This window comes from Engraulis encrasicolus, chromosome 2 (assembly GCF_034702125.1).
Source record: "Engraulis encrasicolus isolate BLACKSEA-1 chromosome 2, IST_EnEncr_1.0, whole genome shotgun sequence".
NCBI lineage: Eukaryota > Metazoa > Chordata > Actinopteri > Clupeiformes > Engraulidae > Engraulis > Engraulis encrasicolus.
In genome coordinates this window covers 52,831,005-52,855,472 of record NC_085858.1, presented here as the reverse complement: position 1 = coordinate 52,855,472, position 24,468 = coordinate 52,831,005, and the positions used below count along the sequence as shown (strand labels likewise).

General features: G+C 44.4%; 1 protein-coding gene across 3 annotated transcripts in view; it reads right to left on the bottom strand.

Moving 5' to 3' along the window:
- helz (helicase with zinc finger) overlaps positions 1 to 24,468 on the bottom strand; it is a 70,568-nt gene that overhangs the window by 40,108 nt on the left and 5,992 nt on the right. For all 3 annotated transcript variants that reach the window (XM_063191391.1, XM_063191375.1, XM_063191382.1), the window contains exons 3-15: positions 23,993 to 24,029; positions 22,985 to 23,109; positions 20,431 to 20,487; positions 20,178 to 20,226; positions 19,955 to 20,030; positions 15,300 to 15,498; positions 11,668 to 11,775; positions 9,833 to 10,139; positions 9,115 to 9,382; positions 6,585 to 6,933; positions 3,213 to 3,343; positions 1,871 to 2,050; positions 80 to 181 (exon numbers count right to left, since the gene is read on the bottom strand). In XM_063191391.1, the coding sequence (XP_063047461.1) occupies positions 80 to 181; positions 1,871 to 2,050; positions 3,213 to 3,343; positions 6,585 to 6,933; positions 9,115 to 9,382; positions 9,833 to 10,139; positions 11,668 to 11,775; positions 15,300 to 15,498; positions 19,955 to 20,030; positions 20,178 to 20,226; positions 20,431 to 20,487; positions 22,985 to 23,109; positions 23,993 to 24,029 (1,988 nt within the window). The remainder of the gene's footprint in view (positions 1 to 79; positions 182 to 1,870; positions 2,051 to 3,212; positions 3,344 to 6,584; positions 6,934 to 9,114; positions 9,383 to 9,832; positions 10,140 to 11,667; positions 11,776 to 15,299; positions 15,499 to 19,954; positions 20,031 to 20,177; positions 20,227 to 20,430; positions 20,488 to 22,984; positions 23,110 to 23,992; positions 24,030 to 24,468) is intronic.

Here is a 24,468-nt window from a genome sequence, read left to right as displayed (position 1 = left end):
TGTGTGTGTCTGTGTGTGTGTGTGTGTGTGTGTGAGTGTGTGAGTGCGAGTGTCTGCGTGAGTGTGTGTGTGTGTGTACCTGAGGGGCCGAGCGTGGGCGTTGCCTGCCTCCACATAGGGGTGTAGGTAGTCCTTGATGTAGAGGTCGGCGGCGCTGTTGGAATGGGTGCAGATCAGAACCCTGAGGGAGAAACACAACACCAACATTAACACCACAATAAAGAACACTTAACATCAATAACATTGCCATTAGCGCCACACCACCATAACCTACACACTGTCCTTACGATAACATATCTGGACAATGCACTTAACACTAGCTGAACTTTGAAGTTCACATACTTGTATAAGGCATGCACACAGTGTAAGGACAACAAACAACAAAAAAAGTACGGTAAATGTAGGTATGAAAAATCAGCCCTATAGACAGTCCTATCGGACACCCAAAAGGATTTCGTAGATTGGAATGTTGTAACCATCACATGCTTCAAAAAATGTTGTTTTTTTTCCCCTGCAATGCTTATATATGCAAATGAGGTAACGCTTTACTTTACGGTACAGTTACCCTATGTAATTACTGTGTACTTTCTGGGTAACAACAGGGTAACAGAGAGAAGTTACATGGTATCTAATGGGTAAAAGGGGGGTAATTACGAAGTAAATACCATTAATTGGGTAACAAAAGGGTAACAGAGAGAAGTTTGATGATTAGATGGTTAGAAAATACGCAGCAGTTTCATAGTAATTCTTGAGATATGGGTATTACATAGTATTTACTTTGTAATTACCCCCTTTTTACCCGTTAGATACCATGTAACTTCTGTCTGTTACCCTGTTGTTACGCAGAAAGTACACAGTAAATACTGTACCGTAAAGTAAAACGTTACCGCAAATGAATTCAGTGTGACTGCAAACTAATGCAGAAAGACTCACTCTGACCTGCAGGAATCACATCTTCATTATTTAAGAGTACTAAAATATACAGCATGTCCACAATACCTCCCACGCCCAATGTAAACCAACAGAAATGTCAGAGGCAACACATGCAGTGCTATGTGTAGGCTGACTGGCAGGCAGGCAGGCTGGTGTGTGTGCGACTGCGAGTGCCTCTTGAGTGGCACGCGTGCATCACTGCATGCGCCTGGTACAGGCTACAGGTGTGGCCCCGTTCACCCAGGCCCTCTCCATGGCAACGCATTCTTGCCTCGCGATCTCTAAATGTCACCACAGAGTCTTTTCTCTGCTGCGCTCCTCGCAGCCTGCTGATGTGGATGCGGAGGCTGCTGCTCTCCTGCCTCTCTCTCCTCAGGAAAAATAAACACAGCAATCTCAAGTCTATTCCAGTAGCTGTGCTCTACACAACACGTGACAGCGCTAACGCTTCAAGACCTGTGTGCCTTTGCGCAGAACGTGTGCTTTCCTCATGACGTTGAAATAAAATAAAATGTTTTCTCCTGTGTTTTGTGACTTTTTACTCATTAACGAAAACTCAAGGGATGTTGGGGAAAATATTGACACACAGCTTCTAATGCCACATAGAATCAAGCTGTTAGAAATTGGATGTTTGGATGGATCTTATAGCTAAACCCTTTGGATAGCATGAATGGTGACTTCATTAACAACTCAGTACCTTACCATATTATTTTTGCCTGGCTTTGCAGGCGGACAGCATACTAACCAGCTGGTGGTTTGCCCTGTTGGCTGTGTGGTGTCTGAATATCCTACTGACCTGGTGGTGGTCTGCTTGAGGATGTGACAGATCAATGCATTGTTTTTGGCACATACAGACAAAGTGACATAAATGACGACTCCAACTGACACTGTGCTGGTCTGTCATGTTGGCTGTGTGGTGTCTGCATGTCCTACTGACCTGGTGGTGGTCTGCTTGAGGATGTGCTTGACGGCCTGGGCGAGGGTGAAGGTCTTGCCGGTGCCGTAGGGCCCTATGATGAGCACGGGCGGCAGGCAGACGCTGAGCGGCGTGGTGATGGCCAGGATGGCCTCCTTCTGCTTGGCGTTTAGCCGCGGGTCCAGCTGCTCGTCCCACTGCCTGCTCAGATACACAAGGAATTCAAGGTAGAGACACAGGGTCAATAAACTGCAGATATTCACCATTTCCCAATGTCAAGTGTCCTAGCCTTGGTAGTGCGTGAAACGTCCAGTGATTGGCTACTCCGCGGAGTTCACCAAAGAGTATCCAATCATTAGGTGTTTCACACACTACCAAGGTGCTCACGTCATATTGCAACGATCCTCTTCAAAGTTCAAACCATAAATGACAGGGACTTTACACACAAAACAGGAAGTGCTTGATACGGGTGAGCTTGTTTTTGCTTCTGCTCATTATCAACATGCATCGTTTATTGGCCAACTCTTCACTTCAGCTCCCAGGCAGCCTTTTCATTTCAGCCCAAACCAAGGGTGTGTTTCTTCAAAGCATAGTTGTTGGCTAGTTAGCAACTTGGGTAGTTGCCAATGGAAAATTACATAGCAAACAACAAAGTAGCAAATGAAGTTAGCAACTATGGTTTTGAGAAGTGCACCCCAGAGCTGCACATCAGCTCCTTTGTCATGGTCCAGTGTTGCTCATGAAAAGACTGAAAAGGTGATTCAGGAGGTTCAGAAGACTTTGCTCACGTCATTGGGCCCAACCTTCACTAATTCTGGACTCGCTCAGTTTAGAATGGAATTGATCAGAATGCTATCGGCGGAAAAACACGGGATTGATGATGGAGGGACGGATATTGTTCCGAGACTCATGTGAAGTGGAGCTGTTGTGTCACTCTTCACCATTTGGGATGACTCATCGTCAATCGAAATATAGCACACAGAAATGGAGGACACAGTAGAAACAGCACAACACAGCTGCTAACTGCTGCTCCTTAGCAGCTAAAGAGTACTACAGAGGATTCCATTCAATCTCATGTCTGTGTGCGTGTGCATGTATGTGTGTATGTGTGTGTGTGTGTGTGTGTGTGTGTGTGTGTGTGTGTGTGTGTGTGTGTGTGTGTGTGTGTGTGTGTGTGTGTGTGTGTGTGTGTGTGTGTGTGTGTATGTGTGTGTGTGTGTGTGTGTGTGTGTGTAACTCAACGGCACGCCTCTGTCTTAATCCGTCAGACTATCTTGTCTGTCTGTCTTAATCTGTCCGACTGTGTTCTCAATCTGTGTCTTTCTTAATCCGTCTTTGTCTTTGCATTGAGCAGCATCCTCACCTGTTGGGACTCCAGGGGATGGTGGGAGTGAGGCTGACATCGGGGAAGAGCAGCCCCGTGTCCTTGACGCGGTCCAGGGCATAGTGCATCTCACACAGGGGCAGCCGGTTCAGCTGAAACTGCAGCTCCACCTGTGACACAGAGACAGACACAGGCAGACAGGGAGGCAAGGGAAGGGAAGGGAGACGAGACGGGACAGAACAGGAGGTTGATCAGGATGATGATAATGATGATTAAGATGATACAGCAGCACCATTAGTGGTCTCGTCTCATGGGAGTCAGCAAAGTAGGCATCCGCTGTCATCATTGTCTGCCTTTCACCCTGACACACAGTACCACACAACACAACACACCACACAACACAACACAACAAAACACAATAGTTTGATCCTAAAGGCACAGTGTGCATTTCTATTCTTGTATTTCCCGTTCGTCTACTCCTTTCTTGAGCAAGTTTGACCTTACTGTGTTCATCATTATGCACTGTGTTGTATGCCGTTTTCTATGCCACTTTCTGCCCTATTGTGACAGAGAGACATGCAAAACATAGACACAGAGTGATGCAAAAGGTTGGCCAAGCAAACTAGTAACAGCAAAACCACATGGGCAATATATTCATTCATTTGATCCTGCCATCTTGAGCGCACAGGTTTAAACATGTGCACTAGAGGGGAGCTTGCAGGCCATTGAGAGCAAGTGTTTGACCTCACTACCTCACAGCACTCTAGTCTAGTACACTACACCCCAGAGGAGGACAAATTGCCCTGTTAGATGGTGACATTTCGGAAGAATGAAGCTCAGAGGAAGACTCTTTGGAAATAAGGAGAGCACTTTGTGTTTTGTCGTCCTTGACCGCGACCAGTATCACTACTAGACATATAGAGCAGGAATACTGGGAGATGCTCTCTGTGGCATTCGCCAATGGACAGCCCCAATGACGCAAACACCCCCTCCCCCCTCTACTGTCCTTTCAGGGATGGCTGCTGTCTACAAGAATTTAGGGCAGGCCTCCTTGGCCCACTTGTCTGTGTTTGTGTGAGAGATGGAGACGGGGAGAGAGAGAGAGAGAGAGAGAGAGAGAGAGAGAGAGAGAGAGAGAGAGAGAGAGGGAGGGAGAGGGAGAGAGAGAAAGAGAGTAGGACAGATGCATATGAATCACCTCTTTCAGCCCGACTAAGAAAAGAGCTCTACAATTTTGTCCAGCTCACTTCTGTCTGTTTTTGGGTCTTCGAGAGAGAACAAAGTGCATTTTTATGATGACCATCCACAGTAATGCCTCACCAAGCTGTCCGCAAAATAAAGGGCAAAAGGGGAAGAAAGGTGCTGTACCATTTTAAATCACACAACAGACCATCTGGCTCCCCCTTCCTGACAGTTACCGACAGCAGCGTCGTTGCCAGATGCAGCCCTGGGTGTTGCCTAATGCATCATGCTGTGTGGGTAGTAGCCCTTGCGTGGCATGAGGAGGTTGCCAGGAGATGATCGCGGTGAGGCGCCTGGTGAATTCACAGCGGCCTCCCTAGTAAACCTCCCTCCCTCCCGGCACGTCTCTCCTCTCCTCTCCTCTCCTCCTCCCTCCACACCTCACCTCTCCTCTCCTCCCTCCCTCTCCATTACTGCATGACTAACATGGCCTCTCTTCTCTTCTCGCTTTTCTCCATCAATCTCCGGTTCCCTTTCTCTCCTTGTCACTCTCACTCACTCTCTCCCCGTCTCACTTTCTCACTCTCTTTGTCTCCCTCCTTTCTTTCGGTCTCTTCATCTTTCTCTCCCTTTCTCTCTTCGATTCAGTTTCTTGCTCTCTTGTCTCCCTCATCTTTCTCTCCCTTTCCCTCTCCCTATTTCCACTCTGCCTCTTAATCTTTCTCTCCCTCTCTCTTCACCTCCCTCTGTCCATCCATTCTGTCTTTCGTGTTAGATCTCGTATAGTGTTGCACCGATACCATTTTTTGGCCCCGATACCGATACCCGATACCTGGCTGTGCAGTATCGGCCGATACCGATACCATACCGATACCGATACCCGATACCTGGCTGTGCAGTATCGGCCGATACCGATACCATACCGATACCGATACCCGATACCTGGCTGTGCAGTATCGGCCGATACCGATGCCATACCGATACCGATACCACCCTATTTTAAATTATATGAAGGGCTTTAGTGCATACTACTTGGATGTAAAATCATTGCATGGCTTTGTCAGGCTGCTGCCTACCTTTGTGAAACAGGAACAAGACTAATTCAAAGTGAATCCAGCAAAACGTTTTAAATACCTCTATGAAATAGCTAATTTCAAGGCTGTTTAAGTGTCATACAAGCACCTGTAAATGGTATCGGTGCCCTATTTGTTGGTACTCGCCGATACGATACCACCATTTTAGTGCCGATCCACCGATCCACCGATACCGGTATCGGTGCAACACTAATCTCGTATCACCCCCTTGCTCTCTCCAGGCAACTGGGCAGGTCAGAGGTAGTCCTGGCCTGAAGGGCGCTTTGAAGACAGAGTAGGAAGAATGGATACATGTCCAGTGTGCCAACCGTTCATCAGAACTGAAGGAGGCGTGAAAAGAGGGCAAAGTGACGAGGGAGGGGAGGAGATACTGGAGGGACATTGTTTGGCAAAAACCTGTTGGAAAAGAATTTTAACATACCTGTCGGACGACAGGGGTAGTGGATCATGTTCTCTCTATGATGAGTATGTGTGAATGTGCATGTGTGCGTGCGTGTGTGTGTGTGTGTGTGTGGTGCACATTAAGTGGTGAGAATGAAATGTACCAGCAGAGACAGGAATATCAAATGTGCACATCATGTGTGCACTTGCACTTCCAACACCCACAAATATGGCTTTAAGTCTGGCAGAAGGTGTGTAGGGATGTGTGTGTTTGGGTGCGAGTATGTGACTGGCCTACTTGTGTGACTCCAGCAGCAGGTGTGTGTGTGTAAAACACTCTCCCACGTGATATTCAAAGGATTCGAATATTAGAATTGTTTGAATAGTTCGAATTTGTGTGGATTTTCAGAACGAACATTCGAATATCATTTTTGAGCAATTTTGACAGCCCTAGTGTGCGTTTGTGAGTGTCCATATGTATCTGTGTGTGTCTCTTGCCTGTAGCTTGTGGTTGGGCAGCAGGCTGAGCAGCTGTGTGTGTGTGTGTGTGTGTGTGTGTGTGTGTGTGTGTGTGTGTGTGTGTGTGTGTGTGTGTGTGTGTGTGTGTGTGTGTGTGTGTGTGTGTGTATGTATGTATGTATGTATGTATGTATGTATGTATGTATGTATGTATGTATGTATGTATGCGTGTGTGTGCGCGTGTGTGTGTGTGTGTGTGTGTGTGTGTCCATATGTATCGGTGTCTGCCTCCTACCTGCAGCTCGCGGTCGGGCAGCAGGCCGAGCTCGTCGCAGCAGTCCTTGCAGACGCGCAGGAAGATGTAGTCCTTGGTCTTCTCCTCGATGACGGCCTCGTAGACGCGCTCCTTGGCACCCCCCGCGTGCATGCCGTGGCCGTGCAGGTCGCCGTGGCGCTCCAGCGGCTGCATCAGCACCGAGTTGACCTTGGTCATCACCAGCCGGCCCGCCAGCGTGTCCTCCGACAGCGTCTCTGTCAACTTGAAGCGGCCGAACAGCTGGCCGTTCACGGCGTACTTGGCGCCGCCCGAGATGCCCGTCAGCATGAAGCTGTTGACCAGCTGCAGGTGCACCTTGATGTTGAACCTGAGACAGGAGAGAGATGAGGTTAAAAGCAGGTTAAAAGAGGGGACGATTTCACCAGCTGGAGTTCACCTTAACCCATTTTAGCCTAAGCCCTTTCTGGGAAAAGGTGCCCTCTCCCTGTTAAAACCTAAATATCTCAGCCTCCGAAGCACATAAAAACATAAACTAAGTTTCATTTAAAAGCTAGCACCTTCTTTTTGCACTAGAATATATTCATTCAGCTACAACACACCCACATTTTTAATAAAACAGCTCAAATCTCAAGAACCTTGATGCAGCGTATAGGTCGCTCCAAGACACAATGCGTTAATGTCCATGGCCTAGTGGTTAGAGAGTTGGTCTTTCAATCCAGGGGTTGCAGGTTCGAATCCCCCCTGACCTCTCCCTACATCTCCATCCATGGCTGAAGTGCCCTTGAGCAAGGCACCTAACCCTACATTGCTCCAGGGCCTGTAACCAATACCCTGACAAATAATAACTGTAAATCGCTTTGAATAAATGAAAGCGTCAGCTAAGTGCAATGTAAGGGGAATGAGGTTAAAAGCAGCTTTAAAGAGGGGACGATTTCACCACCTGGGAGTTACCTTGACACTGAACCTGAGCAGAGGAGGGAATTATTTGACTAGTATGTCTGAGGTATTTACTTGACTAGTATGTCTGAGGTATTTACTTGACTAGTAGGTCTGAGGTAATTATTTGACTAGTATTCCTCAGGTATTTATTTGACTAGTATTCCTCAGGTATTTATTTGACTAGTAGGTCTGAGGTAATTATTTGACTAGTATTCCTCAGGTATTTATTTGACTAGTATTCCTCAGGTATTTATTTGACTAGTATTCCTCAGGTATTTATTTGACTAGTATTCCTCAGGTATTTATTTGACTAGTATTCCTTGACTAGTTGAACCTGAGGAAGGAGAGAGGGTGAGGGTGAGAGGGGGAGAGGGTGAGGTAACTTGACTAATATGGTTCAGGTGAACGCTCATGTTGAATCTTAGGGAGGAGAAGAGGGCGAAATGTGGGGAGGGGATTAAGGGAGGTGACCACTTGACTTGTCACATGAAAATGTATCGCTTCGCAGACGTGTCCCAGCTTACAGAAAAATTCAGCTACATTCTGCTCTGCAAACTGACGAAACAATGGCTACACACACACACACACACACACACACACACACACACACACACACACACACACACACACACACACACACACACACACACACACACACACACACACACACACACACACACACACACACACACACACACACACACACACACACACACACACACACACACACACACACAATTCTCCAGCACTTCAGTTACAGTTCCCAATCACACAATCTGAACACAATACAAATGGTGGCTGAACAATAGTCTCCATGCTCTTAAACTGTCCACCTACTCAATTGAAATGAATTGCATCCCATCATCCCTTTCCCTTCCGATCCCTCTTTGAATTTTTTGCAATCAGAATGAGGTTTCCCCAATGGAAATGAATGTAGCGTATCCTGTACACTCCCTCTACTCGCCGAGGCGCACACAACAGAAGGTAACCTGAGACATCTAGTGGTAAGAAACTGGCAGCAGCATTTCATCAAATACAACACCTCAACAGCATCACCCAACATAACAGATTAGAGTCACCATAAAACACAAGATGTACACAATGCTAATAATTTCCTTAGCAAAATTATTTAAAGGTGCTCTGTATACCGGTAATATTTTTAGTAGTTCATTTCCAGATTGTATGCTGCCAATTCCTCACAAATGTTACCTTTTTAACAAATACTACCAAAAATAACCACTACCATCAAATTCTAAGTATTTATCATGACTGGGAAAATTGCACTTTCATACATGAAAAGGGGGATCTTCTCCATAATGGTGCGCCATTTTGAATTTCCATTAATAGACATTTCTAGCAGCAAAACTTACTGTACTTTGGTAACACTAGTAAATACTGGTTTACTATTTAGTAAATATTCATGAAAAGGTGAAATTTGGCAAGGCAGCACTGTTTCAATGAGCAGCATAGTTGTAATACCTACTCTGGCCACCATCCTGCACAGTGCACCTTTAAATGCTTTGACAGAGTAATTTGCTTATTAAGGATTTGTATAATCATTTCAGCAATTCTCTTTCAGAGACAGAGTAGTTGTGAGGGTGCCACCTACTTGCTGACTTCCTTGTACTGTGCGATCTCCTCTATGTAGAGCAGGTCGTGCAGACGGGCCTGGTAGTTGTCCTTGGTCAGGCTCTTGTCCAGCACCGACTGGGTGAAGAGCTGGTCGGCCGACAGGGGGATCTGGTAGCGGGCCAGCAGGCTGCGCTCCAGCTCGCCCGTCTCGTTGGGGTCAAAGTTCACGATGGTCTTGCAGGACGAGTCCCAGCGCTTGGCCGTCATCAGCAGCTGCTGCCGCGCCCGCATCAGGTGCTCCAGGTCTGGTGACGGACAGGCAAAAGACAAGTTAGAGGCCATACAATCAATAAAGGCAGGGTGTGATTTACTCAAAGACAAATACAGCAAAGAATAAAGATAAGAATAATTCAAGGCATTTTCCTGAGGTCCCAAGACCATGTTATCAACTTTGCAATAATCTGGCCTTTCATCTAGTGCAGTGATGCTCAACCTTTTTTGAACAAACGCCCCCTTAAGCTCATCATAAGCCTCCCAACGCCCCCTTGACCTCATCATAAGCCTGCCAACGCCCCCCTTAGTATTGAAGAATAAAATAGACTAATGCCCTCTCAATGGGAACAAAGCCCCAACCCCACTCAGCTGTATACTTCTCAACTCTAGCTGTAGCGCCCCCTTCGAGAAACACAAATCTAGTGTTTCTGATCACTGTCTTGCCTACTTTCCTGCTACCTCTTAAGAGTCCTCTTTCTCACCTTCTATGGAGGCCGCGTCCACCAGCACCCTCTGCGTCAGCACCGGCTCCGAGCCGAAATCGAACACCACGGTCTGCCGGAAGGTTCCGAAGATCTCGGTGCTGAAGGCGACCGTGACGGTGTAGAGGCAGTGGTCCAGGCCGTTGGGCGGCACCAGGCCGGGGCTGCAGCTCCACTCCTGGCAGGCGCCGGGGCACACCTCCTGGGGCACCAGCGCGGACGAGTCCCCCGCCGCCACGGCCGTGATGGAGAAGTGCGGCCGGTTGGCGTCGTACAGCAGCGCGACACGGTGTAAAGTGCGAGCAGGCTGCAACAAAAGGGGGACAGCACAAAGAGGATGAGGAAATGAAGTGAGGTGAAGTAAAGCAAGAACCAGGTCAAGACTTTCTGCATTACATTAAAGGTTCACTTATTTCTAAATGTTAGACAGTATTTTCTGTAAGAGTCACTGGACGGCTAAAAATATATATTATATTGTATATGGCCATATGTCATGGTATATGGTGTTTATGTTACTACATTCTGTGTGACCCGTTATGACCTTCACTCAGTGAGTCAAACTTCAGCTTACAAGAATTAAGGGTTACAACTATACAATGCACATACATATAGAGACTTTTATATTTTTTTCATTATGAGTAAAGTAAATCTTTATTGCCACACAACCTTCGTCATTTTTGGTAGTTCAGTAAGTGGAGGAAAAAAAATGAAGAGAAGATGAACAGTGTAGGCTTTTATAGTGAAGGAACAGCCATTTCAGTTTTGCCCTTCATGTAGCTTATACCATTATCCAGAGGAAGAGAATTATGCAAAAGCACAATCAACGTTGTGTATTACAGGGTAGATTTAGGGGATGTTTATACATACCCAGGTATTTTGATAAACGTAGACCTTTCCCTTCGTTTGTGCATTTCGTTCACAAACTAAGGTTTTTCCTCTACAAACAAAGCTTCAAAACAAATCCGATTAGCGTTTGTATATAAACAGACATTAACGGAGACTTGAATGGCGCTCTCCTTACCACGCACAGGCTTAACGTATTTATGACAGCTCTCAGCAACGTATTTATACGTATTTTGACTATGATGTGACCGAAAATATTTTGGTAAGCGTAGAGAAGAAAAGTGTTTGTTTATCAAAATACCCGGGACTGAATAAACAGGCCCTTAGGTACCAACTAAGGTGGGCATCAGGGTCAGATATTTGATTTGATTTGATTTATTTATTTAAACTCGAAAAAATATGGGCACAGGAGAGCGTTGATGACTCACTCTCCTACCCACATGATTCTCTATTGGTATAGGGATCAAACGTCTCACTCTCAAATGCCAAGACCAACTCATTATCCATTGGAGGCATCAACACCTGGCTTCAAAAGGCAATATCTGTGCCATCTATTCCATCTGGCCTGGCTCTGGAAACGGATGATTTCACCAATTAGCCAATCTACCTGCCTGATGATTAGAGCACTCACTGGGATCAGCTGGTTAACCAAACGGTGTGATCAAATACATGGCAAGGATGTCCATTTCCGGGGCCAGGATTGACTTGAAGCCACAGCTCCCAATTATTGGGCCCATAGCTTATAATGTGTAAATACATCTGGCCCTGTCAAATTGGTTTGTTGCTCAACTGAATTTTCTATCGTGTTCTGCGTATATATTCACTGTGCATGGTAAACCAAAACAGCTGAGGTGAAAAGAAGTTTGTAAAGTCAGCTTTCTTGAATGGCATTCTTCACAGCATCCAACACTAACATTTCAAAGTAAACACTCTGGTGCTGCAAGGCACAGATAAGTGCATGTGTGGGATGTGAGAGGAACTGTGGGTCCTACCTTGCAGAGCAGAGAGAAGGTCCATGAGTGAGATGACTTTTTGGAGGTGACTGTGACGGAGAGGTCCGAACTGTGCTCGACACCGACGCCGTCTAAACTGTCACTCAACTGCAAGAGGAGAAGAAAGAAACAAACAAAGAAAGGAAATCAAACATTACCACAAAGTGGACACCACATACAAATACAGGGATTAAAGCAAAAAAAAGTCATCTGACTGAACTTTTTTACCGGTTAGGTACCCGATCGAGTATCACTCCGTAACCCTACGAAAACCAATGTAGCCAGGCTTTGCCCTCATAACGAAACATGCACTGGTTTTATGCAAGGAATGGTGCCAGAGCCAGCACTAGGCATAGGCAGACAGGGCAGTCGCCTAGAGCAAAATAGACCTATGTCTTGAGGGCGCCAGTAATACCAAAAAGTGCCACAAAATCAGAACTTCAACCAACATAAAACTTTACACTTCACATTAACAATGAATATTCATTATACACTCAGTAGGCCTACACTCTCAGTATGAATGTACCTGTAGGTACTAGATCAGATGTGCTCAATCAGATGTAGGCCTACAATGCTATGTTTACAGATGCCAATTTCTAAATACAAGAAAAAGGAAAGAGGGAAAGGGGACAGGCCTAGGCCACCAGATTGACTGGAACTGGCCGAGAATGGAGGGATAATGGATATATCAGACTGCAAACATTGAACTGCTATTTGGGGCATGTTTTGGTTATTTCCTCTTATTTCTACCCATTGTTTATGAATTGTTCACAACATTATGCAGAATGGATTCACAATGAGTGTTGCTTCAAAATGGTCTAGCTGATATCACAGAATTATTGACTTGGAATTGCAATGCGTTGATACAGTGATCCCATTATGTTTTTTTTAGTAGGCCTAGTAGTAGGCTATATTTTGTCTTTCCCATCAGAATGGGCAACACTGTTCTGGTGAAAGCACTGGTGCGCATTGCTTGCAGTATTTCTGACATTTAAAAAATAATGCACTGGTCATAGCAATCAGAGGGAGAAAACTAGTTGTTGGTTATTTTGTATGATTTTCACTATTCATCCTGTTACAGATAACTTGACGTTGACGTTTACAAACAGGGTGTGGTAGTCTACCTCTTGTGTTCTACCGTTTTGAAAACCTATGGCTACCGGTACTTTTTTGCTTCTCGATGTGCGGTGACAGGCACACGCTTACCATTGATTTAAAAAACGTCCCCGATTCCTACACGCACCCGTGTTCTCTCCTACAAGCTGACACTACACAAGCAGACACGACACAGTCACAGACATACGTCTATCGAAAGTAACACACTTTCCCAAGCTTGTCGCGTAACTGTCCACTCGAATCAAGGCAAATCACCCACCTATCAGTCTTGAGTGCGCAAATAACTGAACTCAAACGAAGCGTATAGTCCGAGAAGATGGGCACAGACGTTGAGCCACTCAAAAACAAGCACACACACAACTGTTGCTGCACACTATTCCAGTTAGCAAAAATATCGACAACAACAAAGTTAATATGCTATGATTACAGGTGAGACTGTAAATTGTCAGAAAGACAACTAGAGCTAGTTCTACACGTAGCCAGTCAAACGCGCTAAACTTTGATGATGAAACGCATGGTATTACGCACGGTATATCCTAGCTAGCTGCCAATGATAGCCGTCCCATTGGGGCTATGAATAATGTTAGTAAAAGTCACAATGCTTACAAGGAAAACCCTTCATGAAAAGGACATCATGCGCAGTCGAAGTAAATTATTCTTTTTTTCTAACTATCCACCACGGCAGGTGCAATGATAATGGAAACATACATGTCCTACCTTCTTCCAGCTATGCATTCCATGCATATGCATTATTATTAGCCCATATTGGAATATCAGTCCAACTCGTTTAATGATGGTCATTGCACTTTAAAGACATAGTATTACACTTATTTTCTTTTCTGCCATCAGCAACAATGTTGGCTATTTGTTTTTTTTTAATCTCTCGCGCTGCGCCGCAACTGATTTGTTGCCCGCTCGTGTACTTTTTTGTTTTTTGGAACACGGAAGACGATGGCTCAAAACTACTGAGTGAATCTGTTGTATGACACCACCGGTGGTGGAGTGTATAACTAATTCCGTACACCAACCACACCTTTCCTCCCCTTCTCATGACCAGGAGTGCTCTCGATTTGAGTTCAGTTGGAAAGTAAAAATTGTAAATTAATTGACATGAATTATAAGGACGGAAATCCGTCCAAACGAAAATCCAGTTGACGGAAATCCGTCATAGCGACGGAAAACTTTAATCCCTGCAAATATGGGTTTAGACACCAATATACCACCATAATCTTTTGCAATACTTCAGACCAGTGGCACTGGCACCGTTTAACAGATTTTGTTGTCAAAGCTGATGATGGTAACCACTTGCAACACTGGTAGTTGTCCAGGGAGCAAAAACATTGTTACATTTAATCCGAAATTATTTATATATTATTTACATCTAATTACACGTACTATAAAAGTTACATGCACTGCATTGTTCTCCTTTTAAGCTTTTCAGTGGAGTGAATGAAGGACCTGTTGTCACACATATCCCTATAACTTCCATCACCTAATTTCAAGTAAGAAGAAAATCTAAATTTAGTGCTCTACTGGGACACCTTGGCAGAGGCAGTGGAGACATGTTTGCTACTGTAGAGGGCTGCTTCAACTGCAAACCAATGGGGGACACTCTGCTAATTGGACCACACAACTTTTTAAACACCTCTTCTAGCGCATTACACATGCACACAGAAACAGATTTGCTTGAAGACATGAAATCTAACAGTTGCAAAGCATGTTTACAAAGGAAAGTTGAAAGAATGAATGAAAGGTTGGGGCACAGTTGGCTAAGGCGCGTATGTCATGGATTCTGGGACCCAAGGTCACTTCCGGATCCCTACCACATCCCCCTCTCCCACTCATTTCCGGGCCCAAAAATAGTTACTGCTGCTCAATGTGGTTGCATCATATCCACCACTAACGCCCATCCCACCCCACCCAACTCCCACAGGTCTCCATAGTCATGCTTACCACTTTCTCAGGGGTGAGGGAGTTCAAAACAACTGTCTTTCCATCACTATATGATCTAGAGCTTTGCAGATGGTTGCAGTCGCCCCTTACCATTCTCTGACGAGTGAGGGAGTTGGAAATTATCTGTAGCCACACAGCTTGCCATCATGCAAATGGTCAAAGTCTTGCTCACCACTTCATCAGGAACGAGGGAGTTCAAAACTACTGACAACAGTATAACTTGTTACCGGTGGTTGCACTCATGCTTACGACTTTCTCTGGGGTAAGGGAGTTGAAAACATCTGACTATTGGACTACAGCATGTTAGATGATTATAGTCATACTTACAACTTCTCTGGGGTGGAGTTGAAAACCACTGCCTGTCAGTTACTATATGACCTAGCATATTAGACATGGTTATAGTCTTCCTTACCACGTCCTCTGGGACGTTGGGGGAAAAAAATAACTTAAGCTTATTACAGCTGATTATAATTCTCCTTTATCACTTTCTCGGGGGTGAGGGAGTTGCTCCACTTCTCGATATCGTACTATAGCGTGTTACAGATGGTTACAGTCTTCCTTACCACTTTCTCAGGGGTGAGGGAGTTGATCCACTTCTCGATGAGCGCCTCCATGTAGTTCTCGGTGAAGCTCTTGCTGTCCTGCTGCTGCTTGAGGCGGATGAGGCGCGAGGCGTAGCGCTGCTGCCACTCCGTCAGCTCCTCCTGGGAGTGGGCCGATGTGCACTGGGCCCCGTACCGGCACAGGCCCTGCTCCAGGAACCTGCAAGCAAAAGAGACACGGTAGAAAAACACTGTTTTAGGGTTTGGGGAGTTTTCTTTTTTTTACCGTCACAGGTATTTTGAGGGTATTTTTCACTTGGTGTTTGTTATGTGATGAACTGAAGTTAAGCTTTGCCAAAGGGCATTTCAAGAACCTGGCTCTGTATTAAGTTAACCTTGAGGTCGTGGGGAATAATAGCCTGTAGTCCTCATTTCCTGTAGTCCTCTTTACTAAAACGACACTTGTGGGCTATCTATAAGCAGGTTTACCACTTCCTGTGGGTTATCCGAGCCAGGTTTATCACTTAAAGCTGCTGTCTGTAAGTTTTCCTGCTGACATACGTACAGCCTTGATTCTGGGATTTTGGAAGTTGTGCATAAATGATCAGAACACCCCAAGTTGAAAACTGCTACTTCTGCAGTTGCTAAATGCATGGAATTTTTTCCATCCAAGTTTTGCCAAAAAATTTAAAAAGTATTCAACTTCCTGTCCCGTCCTCAAAAATTCCAGCAATGTTGTGTGATTGGGCAGTTACTAGGACCCCTGAGCCTGTCTGGTTAAGCTAACCAAGGGAGCGCTGAAATTTTGTAAACAAGACAACAGGCTTTGGCGGCAGCCAGAGAACTCGTATTGGGCTATTTCATATACTACATTCAGAATTCCATGAGCATTTAACCCATTTTAGCCTGGAGCTACATATACGCTGGCTGCATTGAGGCTCTTGAGATTTGTTTTGTTTTTTTTTAATTACAAATGTTAGAGCTGAATAAACACATTCGAATGCAAAATGAGGGCCCTAGCTTTGAAATGCAACTTATTTCATGTTTTTATGTGCTTTCGAAGCTGAGATATTTAGGTCTTAATAGGCAGAGGGCACCCTTTCCTAAAAAGGCCGTAGGCTAAAATGGGCAATATGACTAAAAAATGTTGCAAACTTCTACGTTAACAATGTTCTTGGAATACCCCACTGGTGTTGGCAAGTTTGTTTGTTCATTTTGAGCAGAGAGCAGTGATGGAAGCAACAGCAGGAGACACAGGGTAAAATGCATTTTTGTTATTTTCCCCCACCTGTGGTTTGCTATTTCAAAGAGGTCTGGGTTTTGGTGTTGATTTGTTTGTTTGCAATTTCAGCAAAAGGTGGTGAATAAATTTACATGGCTATGAGGGGTGTGGACTTTATTTTCAACCCCTATTTAACAGTTTCTTTAACCATAGTTAGTTAGCAACTTTAAGCCAAATGTTAAGAATGAGTTAGCATTAAGTGTACTGGCAAGGTTGGAAAGCAATGGAACGAAGGCCTGGATGATGTTACAGCACACCTCTGATTATTTATACACGCATTACAATCTAAAACAGGACCTGGTGTTAGAAATTAATTGTTTTTCACTGGCAACAACAACAACGACAAAAATCACAAGATGGCAGTTACTCTGTAATGATTGCTCCTTCATCATGGCACCCTTGGTACAAATAAACTTGAGTAATGTTCCTGCATAATTATTAGAGATGCACCGGATCCTGATTTTTAGGATCCTGCCGGATACCGGATCCACTGCTAAAGATCCAGCCGGATCCGGAACCGGATACCGGATCCTACGAAAGGGTTGAAACACATAGCCTACTCGCACATGTGGGCCCTTTTTATTACGTTGGCTCAAACTATTTTTTAGACTCATTGGCTTACTGCCACACTGCCTGCACTGGCCGCTTCCAAAGTTCTTTCACTCCATGCAGCAATTGGAGTTGTGAAAGACTGACTGAAAAACCTAGGCTGGAGATGCACCAGACCCTGATTTTTAGGTAGCATGCCGGATACCGGATCCACTGCTTAAGATCCTGCCGGATCCGGATCCTGTGAAAAACCCTATTATCCTGCCGGATCCGGAACCGGAACCGGATCCAGTGCATCTCTAATAATTATCCTGCCTCATAAGCGTGTGCAGGCACAAAGAGCCTCTGATCATCTGATGGCCAAAATCCATGACAAGCAGCTAAATATTACCCTACTACTGCTCTACCATCACTTCGACTTGCTTGTGCTGCTTTGGGCGAGCATGTCTCAAACATCAGCTTGAAAGGCCAACAACATACGGAAAGTTAACGCTTATTTGGCTAAGACAGTAAGTTATGAAAGCAGTGCAGTTTAACATTTTTCACATGCATCCATGGTTCAATGCTTATGTCACTACTTAAGCCATTCAACCCAACGTCATATGAAATAATGACATTGGTTACCACTTCCCTACCTGAAATAAATGATAGAAGTCCGCAACACTGTTATTGCTCCCAGTGATTTATTTGCACGACGTTTCGGACCTTCGTCCTTTTTCAAGTGCAAGTTCAAGTTTCAGGTTGCACTTGAAAAAGGACGAAGGTCCGAAACGTCGTGCAAATAAATCACTGGGAGCAATAACAGTGTTGCGGACTTCTATCATTTATTTCAGTTACTCTATTTTGTCCAGCACCTGTGCCACTGATGTGCGCGCATTCTCCACCTTCTTCTACCACTTCCCTACCACCAGTCCTCATGAACATATTGTTCAGAGATTAACTTTTCTGCCTGCTTCTCCTGCCTCGCTTCTCTAAGTCACCACTGCCACCTACCAACTGCAAAGAATGGAACGTCGTCGCCAAGGCCGCTTGCGTGGATTTGGGGCATGAGCCGCTTGCCTGTGTAATATAGCTGCTCTGTTGGCACAGCATGACACTGGGCCAGCTCAAGACTTTTATGCTGCCCTGTGGGTTCACATACCAATACACTCTGTGTTACATGTGCTCCCTGGGTAGACAGAAGTACACAATATACATAGCCCGATATTACCACACATTTCATATGCAGTTTTTCCCACAGACAAAATAGCATTGTGTGGTGCTATGGGTTAAAAAAAAACCCTGGGCCAGTGCAAGTGTTAGGCTTGTGCCTCCATTGACATTTGTGTGGGGTTGTTGATGCATCTGTGGTGCTTTTTAATCATTCTGTAGTGCTGCGCCACAGAATGGTCTATGTGGTAAACACTGCTATGACTATCTACTAGCTAATGTACTAGCTAGTAACATGTCTACTCTCCCTGGCACCACGCCTGACATTCTTTCAGTCGTGTGTTCAAGTGTCCTGCTGCACCAGCCTGGAAACACACAATATTGTCAACAGTTTGTGAAGGGTGGACCCCGCAACAGCAAGACTGGCCCCGTGGTGCAGCAACAGCTCAAGGGTGGAGGTGGTGGTGATTGTGGTGGTGACAGTGGAGTGGAGTGGAGTGTGTGTGTGTGTGTGTGTGCGTGTGTGTGTGTGTGTGCGTGTGTTTCTAGGGGTGGTGTTGTTACTAAGCAGTGTTCCAGGATCCTGCTGAACCACAAATAAATAAAGCAAGCGCAACAGGGAGGGGGAGTCCACTGGCGAACAGTGTTGCCAGATCCAATCCCAGAGACTTCCTACACTGGCACCACATGAGCGATCCCTGCATGCACCCTGTTTCACAAGCGGTAACAACAATACTGCTGCTAGAGCACGCTATATAGAGCAGTGTTTCTCAAACTTTTCCAGACCGAGGACCGCTTTATCTCCCCAAAAATGTTCAAGGACCACCTGTCAACTGTGAATTGAGAGCTGACCGTTGCTAATTTGACACTGCTGATTTCAATTTTTATTCACATTACAAACCTGTCTTATTGTGGTGAAAATATGACTCCAGCTATGTTTAGCTTTGTAATATTGTCACAAATATAGCCTATTTCTAGCTTGTTTTGGAAAAGTAGAAATCCCCTCGCGGACCACCTGAGCTCTGTCGCAGACCACCAGTGGTCCCCGGACCACACTTTGAGAATCACTGACATAGTGTTGGTGTGCTCAGTAAGTCTACCAGGGTGAACAAGGACAAGAGGCAAGCACAATATGTCTTAGATTAAATCCAGCCCTATTTTCTGTTTTAAGGAAGAGGAGATACAAACAAACAAACACCAGGACCAAACTCTGCTAAACTGCCACAACAGATGATAGAGGTTGCCTGTGAACTGTTTTAATAAAAAAAGAAGTATTTTTGTTTGAAAGTAAGGCACTGCTTTGATACCATCTGATCTTTATCGGACATGCCTGGGATTGAAACATTGTCTCGCCTTGCAACAAACTTTTTAAAAAATAAAACAGCCCCCTTATATAAGGACCTTGGATTACTTTTTTTTCCTCATTTCTTTCATCTTTACAAAATATGACATGGTAAAAATAATTACCATGAAAGTGTCCCCCAATAAGAAAAGCTGTACACATACACTTATAAAGAAGCCAATGAATGTGGGCATGACTTTTACAGAGGCTGTGTGTATCCATAGGCCTCCATTTGTCAACGAATGTGAGTGTACTGTATCTTTATTTTGTAGAGGGTGAAGGTGTGTGTGTGTGTGTGTGTGTGTATGTATGTGTGTGTATATAGTCTGTATTAGTCAATGGAAACGTGTGTACCTTTTGCAAAGGGTGTACTCCTCACTGCTGGTGACTCCCCGGGGTGGGGGTCTAAACTGCCACCCCTCCTTTCCATCTGTGGCAGAAAATGGGGAACACAAACAAGGACAACAGTGGAGGACAGGGAAGAAATTAACAGAGCATTTCCTCAGTTATGTAGGGACAAAATGAATATCTCCAATGAGAGAGAAAACACTTTAAACAGAGGCGTCACCGTACTGACCTTCGTCTGTGTCTTCGGTAAATTCCGGCGCCATTTTACCATTTGCCGCCTGTGGCAAAAGGTTGGAATTAATACCATTTTTTAATAAATTAATAAATACTTTGATTGAAAAAAAACTCATTTTAAAACCGGAATCCATAAATGTTCCATGTTCAAATTGCATGAAATTGCTTCACTAGAAGGATGGGGTAATAGTTTGCTTAATAACTCAAAGTGTCAGGAGAAGTTTTGAGAGGTTATGGAGGTCACTCACCTCAATTTCAGACAGCAGCATTTTCAATCTGGTCATGTCTTTCGTCATGATTCCATTCTTAGTTGAAAAGAAATAAATAAACAAACATTTTGATCAGTAAACAATGTGGCATGATGACTACCATATTCCTCTCCGCACCCAGAACAGCAAAGCAAAATAAGATTGTCAGAAAATCGTTGTCACAAATTGTTCCCACATCCCTGCTGTTGTTTACAGGATGCTTGTTCATTCCACCTTCCATCATCCTTCCAACTGATGTGACTCATGAATAAAAACGAATTATGAGAAACACAGAAAGATGAATCCTGAATTGCAAAACAAAACATGCCATCACAGCATCTCAGGATAATATCGCAATCACACCAAGGCCTTACCAAGGGCAGAAAATAATCGAATGTTTCAACTTTATTACAATCCTCTGCTATCAAAAAAATAGTAAATAAATAAATTCTGTCCCGCGCATCCATTTCAGATACCCTGCCGGAGACCTTTTAGTCCTGTTTCTGTCTTGTGAGGCTCACAAAAATGTGTCAAAGTCACGAAGATGAATCCTGAATAGCACAATATTGCTTATCAGGCTGAAGCCTGCCACCGCACACCAAGATGGCACACCAAGCTCTGAATGTGAAGACCTCACAGTCGAAATATACTTTCTGCCATGGATTAAAAGTAATAAAACATTTCAAGTGTGCAGACGCCTGTCAATCAAAACACCAATGTCTGAGGTCTTACCCAGGATAGAGAGCAGGAAATTATTCAAAGGCTTTATAGTCTCTAAAACTGGGGCAGTCATGGCTCAATAGTGGTCTCACTGGTCTCTAGATTAGAGGGGTGCAGGTTCAAGTCCTGAACTTTACCAGAACCTTCATCCATGGCTGAAGTACCATTGAGCAAGGCATCTAACCCCACATCGCTCCAGAGCCTGTAACCAATACACTGTACCCAACGTCATGGCAGCCATTCACCAATCATTCGTCACTCCATCACACCTATCCAGGGATGCAAGGGCATTAAAAAGTGAACAAGACTGCTAGAAAAGTTGCCTGCGTGTATTTGTTGGCACATTTGTTGGCTCATTTCTGCTAGTGAACATTTGTCAAGGATGGCCGAATAGAGGGTTTATGTTTATGCATAGCTACACTTTGACTCCAGAGCTACCAGCAGCCTCAAATATCACCCGTTTGCTGCTTTGTAATGGTATTTTAGCACGTTCTCCTATTGTGATGCATTTACCCTTCTTAATGTGCCTTTATCCGCACAAACAATGTGTGCCCTCTGATTCAACTACATATCGAGTAAGGCAACTTGAACTGTAAGATGTTTTTGATTGAAATAGCTTTTAATTTAATTAATTATGACCAATTTATGCTTTTAATTTAAGAAATTACCACTTTCAGTTCTCACTACAACACTAAAAACTCTAATTTGGAACAGTCAATTTTTTTTTTTTTATAAAATTTCAAATGGTTTATTCAAAAGCATTTGATTGATAATTATCATAACTACATTTATATTGATTAAGGGAAATCATTGAAAATGTCATTTGCATAATACTTTGGAAAGTGGTGTAGATATAGACTATAAACACTTAACAGTGAAACAAAACCCTCCCTTACCACCAGAGACTCTGCGAACAGGGCCTTGGTGAGGATGAGCCATCAAAATGTTATGCTACGTTATACATGTATGCAGAGTAGGGATGGCGAAAATGTTAAAATATCTTAACCGGTTACTGAGACTCATTAACCGGTGGTTAACCGGTTAACTGGCAATCTTAAAGGATAATACGTTCGCGTGCCTGATAGGCACAGCACTGAATTTTTTACATTTTATTTTTCACATAAGCCTTTCTTTTTGCTGCTCAGACAGGACCTGTCATGTCCAGCCAGTGTCGCCAGATGGAAAATGCTGAATTATCGTACCAAAACCTCAAAATTATAGTTTTTGGGGGCTTTTTGGGAGGAAATTATTATTATAATTATTATTACCGGTTAACCGGTGGCAGAAAATTTAACCGGTTATCGTTGATCTGGTCGAATATCGGTTAACCGGTTACCGGTTAACATCCCTAATGCGGAGGCCCTGAAGAGAATGGACCATCAAAATGTCATGCTAACCCATGTTACATTTGGACTACTGTCCCTCACCTGATTTCAAGGCACAATGGGGAAATTCCATTATCCAAACTACTGTCCTGCCTTGTGTGTGTGTGGCCTTGTAATGACATCACAAGATGTCCTTGATAAAAGAAGTTAAATTCAATATCTCGCACAAGCGCAATTCAAAGGTAATTTTCTCATCTGCAATCGGGATGTTGAATGGGGAAATGTCCCCCAAAAGTTGTTGTAACTAGGCTGACAGTGGGGAAACCTAATTGTTTTCCTCACGGAGGCTGGTCGTCAGTGAAGTGCGAGTCCACGAGCCACAAGTCAGGGACGGGGTTTGGATAATGGAATGCACCTCATGTCTATATTGTTATCAGCGAGGACTGCTGAACAGCAAAATAAAGCCCTCCCCCTTGGTGATAACCAGTAGTATGTCAGTGTGATCTCACCAGGGGCTCCCCGAACAGGGCCTTGGACAGGATGAGCGAGACCTCCTGTAGGCTACCGTCCAGCACCATGCCCTGCACTCCCACCCGGAAGGAACCGTCCCCCTTGGCCAACTCCTGGGCAATAACTGTGGAGAGGAGAGGAGAGGAGAGGAGAGGAGAGCGGAGGGGAAGAGAGGAGAGGAGAGGAGCAAGCAGTCATCATGATGAAACCATTGGAGGGAACAACAGTCATCTCGGTGTGCAAATAACACATTTAAACATATACGCGCACACACAAGCACGCACGCACATGCACGCACGCACACACACACAACTGAACAATAGAAGCTATGGCCTTGACATCACCCAAAGAAATGTGATGTTTGTGAAGGAGTGTGCTAGGTTCTTTTTGTTTTTTCTTTATGACTACAGTCTACCACTATTTCTATTGTAAGGTGCAAGAGCTACATTAAGTTTCAAAAGCCCCTAAGAACAAGGTCATGTGCTACTGGAGATGTGCTCTAAACACTTTTGTGTAAATAAGCCACATCATAGATCAACAGGGAGTCATTCCACAAGTCTAACTCCCTCTCTTAACTGGACAGCTATACTCATACTCTGTATCTCTAAGCGATTAAACAAGTGAGGGACTCAGCCTTCTGCTGGATAGGTATATCTACAACCCCCTATCATCATCATCATCATCTGACATCATTACTGCCTAACAGAGGCAGACGCTAATGTCTCCAGGTGGGAGTTAAAGGGGTTTTATGGACTTATTGACTTGGGCAAATATCTCAACATTATTATCTCTGTCACACACGCATACACACTCAGACCGTCTCACACATGCATTCTTGTGCGCTCGCACACACACACACACACGCATACGCACAAAGGTTTTAAAACTTTTGATTGGTCCATTAAGCAGCAAGACTAAGCTTGATTAGCCCTCCAAAAATGGCTTTCCAAAACTCATATAATAATTTGACAACGGATGGTCGTCTCCCAAGTGGGCTGGAAACTCACCATGCTTACAGTCCTCATCTGCCTGATCGTAGTTCTTCTGCAGAGAGAAACAAGGGAAAGAAGAAAAAAAATGTCTTACGATTTTGAGTAACGTACGCATTTATAATGATGTTGCCCCGTGCAAGTAGCAGTGATGTTTCTGTTCTTTTAATGTGCTCTTTATGGATAACAAGGTCAGATCTTACAAACAGTCCTACTGCTACTTACTCTAAGAATACACAGTAACCGAGAGTTCCCCATCATAAACCCCTAGATCTAGAAAAGACAAGAGACACGTCTCGCCACAACATCTGATTTAAATACCTGAAAATACTGTTCTGTGATGAGTCTGTGTGACGAGGAGGATCGTTCCCATGTGATCAGAGATTCTTTTTTTACTTGGACCCATTAAAATTCACTGCATTCACCTCAACTTTTAGTAAGATTCTGTACGATTTGTGAGACACCATTGAAAATGAATGAATGAATGAATGAAT